The sequence below is a fragment of the Dipodomys merriami genome, unplaced genomic scaffold (genome assembly GCF_024711535.1).
Source record: "Dipodomys merriami isolate MVZ:Mamm:240054 unplaced genomic scaffold, mDipMer1.0.p SCAF_5, whole genome shotgun sequence".
Classification (NCBI taxonomy): Eukaryota; Metazoa; Chordata; class Mammalia; order Rodentia; family Heteromyidae; genus Dipodomys; species Dipodomys merriami.
In genome coordinates, this window is record NW_027206068.1 from 43129029 (window position 1) to 43143062 (window position 14034).

Here is a 14034-nt window from a genome sequence, read left to right on the forward strand (position 1 = left end):
AGAATGCAAGTTCAAGGATAGATTTAAGCAGTCTTGTGATGTTAAATCTTCCTTTTGTTGCAGAGGGGGATATGTGATTAGCAGTTGGTACCCCCACACAATTGGCTGAGGAGACTATGAATTGTAAATATTTGAACATTAGCTTCTCCTCCCCCTCCCCACCCCAGTCTGGTTGTGGAACACAGAGGAAACAAGCTTTGTTACTTAGTTCTAGGGTTTGCTACAGGTTCTAGGTGAGCTGAAAATCCAGGGTCCACAGCCCAGACACATCTGAAGTAGGAAAAGTATTGGGGATCATTGACAATCACTAACTTGACCTGTAATTTTGTAGGTATTGTGTAACCTCTTTGCACCTTTACTTCTAGCCATAAGAAAAGCCTGACACATTTTTATTTTTATTTATTACTTGTTTGAACTGCCACTTATCAAACAATTACAAGTTTGCATTTACCAAGTACATAGACTTTTGGAATGTCTCAGATTTAGGGCACACAGTAGAGGGCTTTGTGGAACACACTGCCAATGAGCATTTTCTCATGGTACACAGAAGCCACTGAGCTGCCTTGAAGCACAGAGCCATTATTGGCATACACTGTGTTCACTGTGGGCTTCTCAGACAATACGTTCTGGATGCGCAGTACCTGTCAAGAGGAATGTCACTCATTAGTAGAGTATATGAACAGCTATCTAGTGATCTCTTCCTTTCCAAATGTTTCAGAATAAATATACTTTCCCAGAAATCAGTAAGCTAAGTTCTACACATCTTAAGTAATTTTTTTTCTTTATTACGCTCAGTTGAGTTAAATTCCAGTTATCTTGTATTTCCATTATGTGAATGGCGGCATCGAATATGTCAGCTACATTTGAATGTATTATGAAAGTATTATGTCTTAAATAGCTATGCAGTAAGATGGACTTATTCTTTGACATTAGCCAAATTGTTCACCAGAAATCATAAAATCTTTTCTGATAGTTCAGGCACCTTATAGGAGACTAGATCCCAAGCTGGTGGTGGTTTTCCAGCTGTGGGGATGTTATTGCTTTATGCCCTACACAAGGGGCAGGTACATTCCCTTAGAACATATAATGTGTCTGGGGTTTAGTAAGAAAGTTTCATCTGTCACTTGTTGGCTGAGAATAGCTAGCTTACCAATCTACAGATTTGAGGGTCTAGTTAGACTTATATATAGACACATATACACATATGTGTGTATATATGCATATACACATATGTGTATATATGTATATAATATATACTTATAATATATAATACATATATAATATATATGCTCTTTCTAAGCAGCAGTGAATATGTTAATTTTTTAAAACTGAAGTAACAATAGCAATATTCTTCAGCAGAAATAACTGTATGTTCTGCTTTAATTTCCGGTCTAGCATATGAATCTCAGTTTCCCAACTCTGAAAACATGAATTCAAATGTATCTTTCTTTAAAGCATCCCTCTTTAGCCAGATCAAGTCTGATCTCTGTTTAATATAAGGCTATTCCCATCCCTTCACAGCAATTTTTACCTTCTTTGTCCAGCTATGCCATTTTTCCTATAGAGCTTATCATTTTCAAACACTATATGCTTTATTTCTTATACTTACTGTTCAGGGTCTGTCCTTTTACTCTACTTTATCCTTTACTTCTACTCTAAAGAGCAGAAATCTTTGTATATGTATTATTTTTTGATATAGCCTAAGCAATTAGAAAAACATCTGGCTGTTTGGCAGGTGTTCAGTAAATATTTGCATATATACATCTCTCTGGGGGAATGTGTGCTAAGATTTGGTGACTGTATTTACTAGAATATTTTTAAACTCAATGCCATAGAAAATGCAATGTCTTTTAATGTTTTTAATTCCATAGAAAATGTGACAGCTTATGTTATTGTTTTAGAAGATCTATTTAAAATAATGCAAATAAAATCTGTTAAGAGGATATGTTTTTCAATACCACCATATCTGCAGGCCAAAAGTCATTTGTTTTGAGACTACAATCATTTAAGTCCTTTTACTGAAGCTTTCTATTAGATAGTGAAAATGAAGATGGTGCCATAGGAGTGTCTCTGCTCAAAGCTTACCTTCTGGTCATAAATATAATAAAATAATATCAACCAATGAATGAATAGCCAGGTCATGTTTTCTCCTTACTACCAATAACAAATAAATCCCTTATACATCTGAGACATATTGTCTGGCACTAATATGACATTGGCAGTTGGTAGCCTGAAAGGGCTAAAGAATCACATCCTCCTATTCTGTCAACATCCCCACTTTTTACACGCAGAATTTGTTCACTTCTGGAACATCAAATGTGACCCACCTACATCTCACCCCCAATAAATTGTTTTCTGCAGCTTTTCCTATGAGTGGAGAAAAATATAAACACTTACTTCTGACCCTGGAGGATCCTCAGGGTTATAGAACAAAATTTTCATGCCATTTGGATGGCATCCTGCCAAGATATCTCCCGTAGCAGGATCGACATTCAAGTTATCTGGTAAGGTGCCCAATTGTATCCTCTTCCAGCAAAGAAGACAAGGTGAAGAAGACATTGTCTCAGTGTTTTCCTCTGTCATCCCCACATCCCACCACCTTTTCTCAGACTATGACTGTACTTTAAAAATACAAGCACAATCTCACCAGCTTGCTCTATAATACTCAATGTCCCTTTATTAAGCAGCATATTGTTGGGTCAAGTATGGGACTATTGTAAAAGGCCCTGTGGTGTGGGCAAGCTGGGATACTTGTACCTTCAGTTGAGTTAAATTCCAGTTATCTTGTATTTCCATGATGTGAATGGTGGCATCAGATACATCAGCTACATAAACATACCTTCAATGCAAATAACATTTACACATAAGCAAATAGTAATGAGAATAGGACTCTGACTCTTGTTCTGGAGAAGGGCTGTAAAAGTTTATACTAGATTGAAGTGCCACTGTGATGTCGTTCTAAAACAGTATAAAAGAAGATAATGAAATAGTACTTTTAGAATTCTTGAAACATTTTAATTAGGCTTTGAAGATGACATATGACTATAAAGTAACAAAACTATTATTTTCAATGATATCTAGGCTGAATATTGTTACTTAGAAGTTACACATTTTTGTATTTAAATTGTATAGTGGTAAATAGACTTCTTGGGGGCCAAAGGAATTTATATCTCCAAAAGTTAGTGCTAGAGAAGAAGTAGCAGGTGACATAATCGGTGGTTGTAATTTTTTAAGAGGAAGAACATTTAGGGATGTTTGGCACAACAATCTCTTTATTATCTCAAATTTACATATTAATATTCATGGTATTTTTCTTTTGTAAAAACTTTCCATTCTTAAACATGTATAAGGAGTGTTTTTTTAAATAATTCCATGTATTCAAGTGCACAATACATAAAACCTGAACTATGTGACTTGAGAGCAGACATGGGAGGGGGAAATGACCCGGCAGCTGCACGATGTGCAGGTGGTACTTTTCCACATGTTCTCCATCATTGCCTGCAGAAGGAGGCACTGTAAGACTAAAGCTGTTCACTGGCAGCCATACCTGAGCAGTACTCTTGCCTTGGAGACTGGACTGTGAGAGTCTCAAAGGCTGTTGAAATAAGTTCCCATTGTATAGAAGTCATCACTGATACTAGCTACCCCCTCCCCAAGCTGGTCCTTACAGATCTTGAGAAAAGGATGGAAGAGGTGACATTGATCAAGATGCATCATATTTACAAGCTGACTTATAGAATCATAACCTCTTTGTAAACTACTTAATCATAAAATCTTCTAAAAATCCATGCTATTTAAAATAACCATCAAGGAAAGATACAATCACAATGCTCAATCTAGTCCTCCATTTAGTTTAAGTGGTTAAATGCCTTCTAGCCCCTAAGGGCAGATATATTGCACATTTATCCCCCTGTTTAATGTATTAGGAAAGTGTGTTTCTGCAGCTATATAAGAATTGGAGAAAGGGCCTTATTTTTTAGTCTCATCCCTTTTTCTAAAGGACTATTACACATCTAGGGCTACCTCTGTCCATACCTGACTCCCTGCCCCCCCCCATTCATATTGACTACTTAAGTCTAAGGAAGTAATTGCTCCTTGAAGGAAGGAATTCACGAAAACACCCAGGGAAACAGCTAACAAATGATTAGTAATAATAATAATAATAATAATAATAATAATAATAATAAAGCATACTTCTGGTTCTGTGAGACTGTGATCCCGTTGGCAGACTTAAACCCTGTGGCTACCACTTTGATCTCTCTTGGGCTGTAGAAAAGAACGTAAGTCCAGCGAAGTTCCAAGAAGATCTCAATGAATGTCATGGGGAAGCTGGTAAAATAATGGTCTCTTGTAGCATAGAATTCTTCTAGTCCAATAGCCACGATGTCATTCACACTACAGAGAGAGAGAGAGAGAGAGAGAGAGAGAGAGAGAGAGACAGAGACAGAGACAGAGACAGAGACAGAGAGACAGAGAGACAGAGAGACAGAGAGAGACAGAGACAGAGACAAAGAGAAAGAGAGAGAATGGGAGAGAGAGAAATATAAAGAACCCATGAGGTACTTGAATATCCTCACTGTTGTAAACTACATAGATCAAAATGTTCATCAGTTTCAAAAAGTAGACTTAGATAACAGAACCACAAAAACTTCATAATTGTACATTGCTATGATTCTTTAGTCATTTAGTATTTTTTAACTTTTCCACAGAATTCAGTAAAAATGAACAAACAAATTCAAACTCCAAAGTCTTTCAACATGTATTAAAAATGGTTTTTTTAGTAGTTGTAATAACTACCATTCTTCTAAAGACTTGTCACAGATATGTGACTTACTTTGGCCAATGAAATGAAATGTGTGTGGATTCTGGATGGAAGCTTTTTTGATAGCCTGTGAATGAGCCACTGTGCTTCCATACTATTGAGCAATTTTTCTGATGATTGAAAATTATGGTCCACCTAGGGCCCTAAATGGGGACAATATGAGACCCAGGCTCTTAATTACCTACCCTGGATAAGAAGCATGAGTGAGAAAATACAACTGTGATTTTGAGCCACAGGCTTTTCTTCCTATAATCATAGCCGAGACAAGTTCACCCTGGCTTTATGTTTCCTCTGAATAGACTGATTATAGGGGCTATTCTTTTGTGCTTCGATACCAATAAAGTTTTTTTTTGTTTTCTTCGCTTTTGTTTGTTTTAAGACAGTTTCAAGATTGAGCTTGAAGTACTGGTCTTGAGCCATCCTTTAGCTCAGCATCCCAATTCGTTGAGATTACAGGTATGTGTTACTGTACCTCACTGTCATTAAGATTTTTAAATGAAGCAAGCCTTGTGAAAACAGCAAAATCCTTTCCATTTTGGAAAAGAAAGAAGTAACTTTAAAAAATATAAAGAAAGCAGGGTACTGATGGCTTATGCCTGTAATCCAATCTACTCAGGAGGCAGAGGTCAGAAGGGGGTGGTTCAAGGCCAGTGGGGCCTTCCTACAAGAGGAATATAAATGAAAGGTTGCAGCCTAGATCTGTCCAAGCAAAAAGGGAAACCCTCTTTCAAAATAAACAGTACAAAAAGTGTTGAAGGCACTTAAATGTTAGAGGGTCTACATAGCAAGCTTAGTGTGAAACCCTGAATTCAAAATCTAGACCTCCAAAACAAACAAACAAATAGGAAAGCTTGTTTAGATAAAATTTTTGGAAAGGAAAATTTGGATGTCTTGAAAAATACTTCGCAGTTTTGACATATAGCAACTTTCCCTGGGTCACTGGGCTACTGATCTTTAACGTCTTAGCTTAAGCATTCCTTCCTCCAGAAATTCTCATCTGACAATGATAATCAAATTCCCAAACAAAATGCTTTCCGTAGTATGCTGCTTTGCTTCCAGCATGTGGTCAGTATGTTTCCAGGACCCTCTTGTGCTCTTCTTTAAGATCCTATAGGCTCCCTTATCTCTGCTGCCTTCCCTTATTTTAACTAGTTCTGCCTGCCTGGACTTAAACCAGTTTGCATAATGACTGCCCAACTCTCTACAGGTGCAACCTAGCAGTCAAAACACAAGATACTACCAAACTTGATTTGCACACGCACAGTCAGGAGTGTAGGGGAGGTAAAGCCTTTGAGGTAAGTCTTTTTAAAATTCCACTGTATTGTAGCTATTAATGTGTATTAAATTGCACACAAGAAGGGGTTTCACTGTGGCATTCACATCTCTGCATTTATTGTGCTTTGGTCATGTGTACTCTCCCTACTACTCTGTCTTTCTGTCCCTTCTCTCCCCCTCCTCCATGCTACTTTTCCCTTTCCAAATATCCCCCCACTACAAGCTTCTACCCAGGAAAGGAAGCATGCAATATTCATTTTTTTCTGTCTGATTTTAGTTAACCCAATGACCTCTAGTTCCATGCATTTTTCCTACAAATGACATGATTTTATTCTTTTTTATGGCTGATAAAACTCCATTGTATATGAATATCACATTTTCTTTCTCCATTCATCTGTGGATGAGTATCTAGGCTGATTCCATCTCCTGGCTACTGTGAATAGTCAGTGATAAACATGGATGTGCAGCTACCTCTAGTATGCTGGCTGATTTCATTGGGTCTGCTGGTTCACTTTGAGTTTTGTTTTAATGAGAAATCTCCATACTGATTTCCATCTTGGTTGTGCCTATTTTACATTCCCATCCACCAGGTGTGATGGTTCCTTTCCCCTACATTCTAACTAGTGTTAGTTACTATTTATTATTTTTTATAGTAGCCACTCTGGAGGGATGGAATCTCAATGAGGCAAACCTTTCACAATAGGAGATGAGGCTGTTGGGTAAGCTTTTTTTCCCTATCTTGGCCAGATTGTTCTAAAATGTGCCTTATGTAGCTTACTGGAGGATAATTTCATAATTTTGAGCAGTAAACTGACTATAGCAATGGGCAGCTTGCTATTGCCTTCGCTATAGCTCTCCTATATATCAGTTTCCTGTGGCTTCCAAACCAAAGTGCCATCAACAGATGTGCAAACAACAGAAATTATTGTTTCAGCATTCGAGGGGTTAGGGTTCTAAAATCAAAGTTCTGGCAGGGCCATGTTCCCTCCAGAGGCTTTTTCCCCCTCCTTTCCCCTCCTCTCCTGTCGACTTCTCTCCTCTCTACCCCTCCCCTCCCTTCTCCTCTTCTGTCCCCTCCCCTGTCTTCCCTCCCCCTGCCCTCTTCTCTCCTTTCTCCCCCTCTTTCCCTCTCTTTCCCTCTCTCTCCCTCTCTCTCTCTCCCTCTCTCTCCCCTCCCTCTCTCTCTCTCTCTCTGCTCTCTCTCTCTCTCTCTGTCTGTCTCTGTCTCTGTCTCTCTGTCTCTCTGTCTCTCTGTCTCTCTGTCTCTCTGTCTCTCTGTCTCTCTGTCTCTCTGTCTCTCTGTCTCTCTGTCTCTCTCTCTCTCTCTCTCTCTCTCTCTCTCTCTCTCTCTCTCTCTCTCTCTCTCTCTGGTGTGCGTGTTACTAGTGTTTGAATTAGGGCATAAGCATGCCGGGCCAGAGTTTTATCTCTTAAGCTACACCGCAGCCTTCTTTCTGAAGAGTTTATGAAAAAATCTGTTTCTTTTCTAGTTTCTGGTAGCTACAGGCTTCCCTTGGATTGTAGACACAAAACTCTTTCAGTATCAAAATTCATCTGCACATGTCATTCGCCCTGTGTCTCTGTGTTCATAAAAGTTCACTGTCCATACTGGGTAAAGAATGAACCCTCCTGTAGCATGATTCATTTTTAATTATCTTTTGTAATGACCTTTTCCAAGCAATATGCTGAAGTGTATAGGGTTGAAATTTCCACATATCATTTTTTTTATGGCATGATCCAATACAAGACATTTTCCCTTCCCTGGTTTATCCTGGGTTTAGACTTCTGCTTCTTGAGATTGAATGCTCTCATAAGGTTCTCACATATCATATTTCCCCTCTGGTTGGCTTTCCAGAAAACTTTTTATAGGAGGAAATATGCTATTATGCTATAGCAATTTTTATTTTTATTTTTCGTCATGGGGCTTTGAACCCATGGCCTGGACTCTGTCCCTAAGATATTTTGTTCAAGGCTAGCACTCTACCCACGACCGACAAAAAAAAAAAAAAAAAGGCTAGTACTCTACCACTTTGAGCCACTGCTCCACTGATGGTTTTGTGGTGGTTAATTGGAGATAAGAGTCTCATGGGCATTCCTGCCCAGGCTGGCTTTGAACTGTGATCCTCAAATCTCAGTCTCCTGAGTAGCTAGGATTACTGGAGAGAGCCACCAGTATCAATGCTATTGCATTTGATCATCACAATTCACCAATTAGGGAAGTGATTATTTTACTGAAAAAAATTAATGCAAATATTAAGTAACTTGTTCACAGTTTTATAGCAACGCTATGCAAGTCCTGGTCCACTCTGGCCTGCAAACTCAGTGCCATGTATTATGGAAAAAAGTCAATAATTTCAATTCTCCTTCTTCTTCTCCCCTCTCTTACTTCTTCACTCTTCCTGTTACTCTTATCTTCTGTGGGGATGAATTCACAGGAAATACTTAAAAAAGAGAACATGGGAAATGGACTTTTTCTATTTCCTTCCCTGTTCTATCTTGTAGAAAAATCAACCTCCATTGTTTTGGAACCATCCATTTTATAAAAGACAAATTCTGCTGGGTGCTGATGGCTCACACTGGTAATCCTAGCTACTCAAGATGCTGAGATCCAGAGACTAGTATTTGAGGCCAGTCTAGATAGAAAAGTCCAATAGATGCCATTGCCAAAATAAAAAGCAGCCAGAAGCAGGTGGGAGACATGGCTCAAGTGATAGAGCACCAACCAAGTAAGTAAGTAGAGTGAGTGTGAGATCCTGAGTTCAAAGCCCAGTATAGCAAGAAAAAATAAGATAAATTCTTTATTGCTTTCCACAGACTTGAAACAGGAAAAGTATCCATTAACAAGTGACTTTTTTCTGAATGAAGTAGCAAGGATGTTGACCATTGCAACAGAGACCTCAGCTTTCAGTTCAGATAGGTCTATACTTACATAATATTTGCACCAGTCACAAATTGTGTGACTTGAGCAAGTTACAAAGCTTCTCTAGGATCCATTTTACTCATGCCTACTATTACAGGCTATTGTGAGAATTAAGTTAAATGAAATATTTGGGCCTAGCATATGGTACATAGTCAATGCTTAATAAATATAATTTTTATAAGCACCCCCAAGCTTCTATGACAGTCTACTTTAGAGAATTAGATACAAAGAAATGGCCCATCTGGTGGTTGGTAAGAATACCAGTGGGTGAGGCTCCCAGAATACAATCTACCAGCATAGGTAGGAGAAGGGTGTGGGTGTTTAAAGAGAGTCTGATAGTAGGTATTACAATGCTGTGGTGAGAGGATGGAATTCGAGCTGGGAATCTAATTGCACACCTTTATGGGATTAAAATGCTTTCAAAAGTTGGAGAATATAAGGACATTTAATACTGAATACAGCTATTTCTAGTGAGGTTCTGGGTAGTGTCACCATGGGAATCTTTAGAAAGCTTTAGAAATAATAGTACAAAACAAAAGCTTAAGAAAGCCTGCTGAATCCATAAAGAAAATAAAGCAACAGCTGAGGTGCAAAATAACTAGAAGTATACACTACTTTAATTCCCTACCTCTTGAGAAGTTCATGAGTTATGGTTTTCCAGTGTATAAGAGAACGCTGTTTGTCATCAAATTTAAATATCTCCACAGTGGACTTCATGTGGGGATGATTCACAACATAAAGATACACTGTATGGTCTAAATAGAGGGGAAAACACATCATTTCCAAGCAGTTTACACCCCTTGAAACCATTATTACCTTTATTTTCAAACTTGGGTCACTCACTGATTAAGATGCATTAAAGTCCTAAACTGACATGTTGAATTGAAGCCCCTTTGTACAACTACCTAAAGATAAAACAATCAAAACTCCAATCAATCAATCAATCAATCTTGGTCAGTTCCAAAGGCTTTGGTTTGGTTTGGTTTAAGTAAGGATGTCACTGTGATCTCTGGGTTCAAGTCCTGTGTAGCTGGGACTATCAACATATACTACTTTGGCAAGTGTAAGGGGTATTTCTTCATATGCCTTACATTTGACCCTCATAGGCCAACTGAGAGGTAATTCAAATAAAAGCCGGAAACACCATTTATGGAGGAAATAAAGTTCACGATATGGAATGACTCACTGATTTCACCACTCCCAAGGCAGAGCCAGATACAGATGTCTCTTTAACCAATCTGCCTACTCTCTACCATGCTTTCCAACAGGAAGAGAGAGTAATGGCAATGGTCTACAAACATGAGAGAGATTTCTCTAGATGATCCTTCAATGAGAGAGTACAAGCAAACAAAACTTTGCTGAGAAATTTTATGTGTGTGTCTACAGTCCAGCTTAAGTGCCGGAAATGTCAGTGTAAATACCTTAAAATCAACAAAAGGTCTCAGCCAGACAATGAGCTTTTAAAATAACTACTTGAGGTTGCAACAACATGTAGACATGGAATGTGAATGAATGTGCATGCAAAAGGCAAATCATCCAGAGAATTCCAGGCACTGTCCACTTCAACAGTGTTGGCTTGTTGTCACTAACAACATTATATAAGCATGTGAACTACTTGTGAGGGATTCAGGGTGGGAACCTGAGTTCCCAGAGTCCTGTTTTCTGATCTGGTAGCACACATAGGGCTGAAGAGCTGTGGACTTTGTAAAGGTTGGTCCATAGTCCCACTGTAGGTCTTGTTCTGCGTTTATTCTCCCTATTCACATCATTCATGTACTTGTCTAGCAAGTGATGGAGCCAGCTCAAGTACTGACATGCAAAGTTGAGATTCAAGGATCCAGAAACATACCAAGCTATTTTGTGCAAATTAGAAGTAGGTGCTTCCCCATGGATAAAGCTTTCTTTCCCTTCTTCTTTCTTTTCATGGAGTTTCACTGTGTAGCACAGACTGGTCTTGAACTCACACACTTGTTGTCTTGGTCTCTGGAATACTGGGATTACACACCCAGCTCCTGTCCACTTTTAATTACTGAGTTATTTATCACTATTGTTGAGCCATAAGAATTATTTCTACAGTTTGGATATAAGTCCTTCATCACATATATTACTTTTCAAATGTCTCATTCCTTTGACCCTTTTACTTTATTGATGGTGGCTTGGAGGTAAAAAGCTTCTCATTTTTGTGAGTTGAATTTATCAGATTTCCCTGTCATGTCTAGCATCTTAATATCATACAATTATTTTCAAAGGCCTTTTAGTTTACATCTTAGATATCTGAACAATGATTTTAAGCAGATTATGATAAGGCACATAAGAAGAAAAAGTGGTTAGGAAGAAGAGGAAAAGACCACATAGGGTCCTCAGTATGAGTCTTCCTTTTTTAAATGCAATGTTCAAAAATATTTTTAGACACATTTATCATCTTGTAAAATATTGTATATATTTTCATGATAAAATAGCATGTACCTTCTTTCTTTAATGTGGGTTTTGAATAATAGGAGATGAATGCTTTCCATATTCCTCTTTTCCTCTTATACTTAATCATTCAGGGTTTACCTTTGTCGATGAAAGTACTGATCCCATGTGGGTTAAATATTTCTTTGTCAAAATTATCACTGAATTTTAATGCATGTGGCTTTGGATTTTGCTCATTAAGATCCATCAGGAAGATTTGTCCAGGCTCATCTGGTGCAAAGGATGGCATTCCTGGATATTTTAGTCCCTTTAAATGACAGAGAATAAATATGTACATATCAAAATAACATTTTCATACAGAAGCTAAAATCTCAAGGTCAAATAAAATGTTCCAGGTTGTTTCATTTGGATTTCTTTTTCTCTTTCTTTTTCTTTTCCTTTTTGGTCTAGTCGTAGGCCTGACCTCTGGGCCTGGGCACTGTCCCTCAGCTCTTCAGCTCAAGGCTAGCGCTCTACCACTTGAGCCACAGCGCCACTTCCAGCTTTTTTCTTTTTGCCTATGTGGTGCTGAGGAATCGAACCCAGGGCCTCATGCTCGCAAGGCAAGCGCTCTACCACTGAGCCACCTTCCCAGCCCTTCATTTGGATTTCTGAGATGTTTTTGTGGTGATATTTTTCACAATTTGATCTGAGTGAGAGCATAAGGGTTCCCATCATTATCTAAGCATTGTCTGTGAGTGGGAAGAAATATGCTCAAAATAAGTAAGCATTTTTAATTTAGAAAGAATGAAGCCAAGCCTGGTGTGGTAGCACATGCCTGTAATCTCAGCTGCTCTAGGATAGATGGATCACTATCTGGTGGTTAAGGATGGTTGGGGGTCACAAGTTTGACAGGGAATGTACTTATTACCTTACTTATAGAACTGTAACCCCTTTGTACATCACTTTGACAATAAAAAATTAATTAAAAAAGAGTCTAGTCTAGACACAGTTAGCTTAAGAAACAATATGAAAAACAACAAAACTAACAAATGGATTAGTGGTATGGCTCAAGTAGTAGAGTGAAGGCACTAAGTTTAATTCCCAGTATTGCAAAAATGAATAAATGAATAAAAATAAATAAACAAATGAAGTTCAAATGACAATATGCAAGAGATGTGTTACTTTGTGTGCATTTCTTGGCCTGTTGGTGCCTGAGGTTTCTCATCTATAAGATGAATATGTTGACATGTACAATGGCTAAGATTCTTTCCAGTCCTGATACATTCTAGAATTTCTTCTTTTAGAAAAAATTCTTTATTGTTATTATAAAGGGGGCATACAGTGGTTACAGTCACAAAAGTTAAATGAAGAGTATACTTCTTTTGAACAATGTCACCCCTTCCCTGACAAATTTCTCTCCTGTCCCCACCCACAAATTTTATACAGTGGTTCATTTTCAACATGGTATCTATGGTATCTAGTGAGTACCACTGTTACATCTGTTCATCCTTCTCCATTTCTGTGCCTCCCCTTCCCCTTCAGTTTACATATAAACAAACAAATAAGACAAAAAGAAACAAAATACATGGTACTGGCACAAGAACAGACCCCACGACCAATGGAATAGAATAAAAAACCCAGAAATGAACCTAAAGACCTATAGCCATCTAGTCTTCGATAAGGGAGCTAAAAACAATAGAATGGAAGAAAGACAGCCTCTTCAGTAAATGGTGCTAGCAAAATTGATTAACTACTTGTAGAAAACTAAAGCTAGATCCTTATATATCACTCTGCACCAGAATCAACTCCAAATGGATCAAAGACCTCAGAGTCAAAGCAGACACTCTGAAAACATTACAGGATGGAATAGGAGAAACCCTAGGTCTCCTTGGCACAGGCCGAAACTTTCTTTATAGGGACCCAGAAATACAGCAAATCAAAGAAAGGTTGGACAAATGGGACTGCATGAAATTGCAGAGCTTCTGCATGGCAAAGGACATAGCTAGCAAGATCAATAGAAAGCCAACAATTGGGAGAAGATCTTCACTAGCCATACAACAGACAAGGGTCTCATATCTAAATTATACCTGGAACTTAAAAAATTAAATCCCCCAACAACAAATCATCAAAGAAACAACTGCCCAATAAATAAGTGTGCTAAAGACTTAAAGAGAAACTTCTCTGAAGAGGAAAGAAGGATGGCCAATAGACACCTGAAGAAATGCTCACCCTCTATAGCCATAAAAGAAATGTAAATCAAAACAACACTGAGATACCACCTCACCCCAATATAATGGCTATAATCAAGAACTCTAATAACAACAGATGCTGGAGGGGATGAGGACAGAAGGCAACCTTACTGCATTGTTGGTGGGAGTGTAAACTTGTTCAACCACTTTGGAAAGCAGTATGGAGGTTCCTCAAAAGACTCCACATAGAGCTCCCCTATGACCCAGCAATCCCACGTTTGGGCATTTACCCAAATGATCACAAACAAGACCACACTAAAGCTACCAGCATGACTATGTTTATTGCAGCATTATTTACCATCGCTAAGATATGGAACCAACCCAGATGCCCCTCAGTAGATGAATGGATCAAGAAAATGTGGTATATATAT

The 14034-nt window shown here is 38.3% G+C and overlaps 1 protein-coding gene across 1 annotated transcript in view; it reads right to left on the minus strand.

Annotated features, from left to right (window-relative positions):
* Positions 1-384: 384 nt before the first annotated feature.
* Positions 385-14034, minus strand: part of Pon3 (paraoxonase 3) — a 29775-nt gene continuing 16125 nt past the window's right edge. The window contains exons 4-9 of the mRNA XM_069996534.1: positions 11574-11739; positions 9646-9772; positions 4195-4395; positions 2758-2839; positions 2398-2526; positions 385-641 (exon numbers count right to left, since the gene is read on the minus strand). Coding sequence (XP_069852635.1) covers positions 483-641; positions 2398-2526; positions 2758-2839; positions 4195-4395; positions 9646-9772; positions 11574-11739 — 864 coding nt within the window. The 3' untranslated portion in view covers positions 385-482. The remainder of the gene's footprint in view (positions 642-2397; positions 2527-2757; positions 2840-4194; positions 4396-9645; positions 9773-11573; positions 11740-14034) is intronic.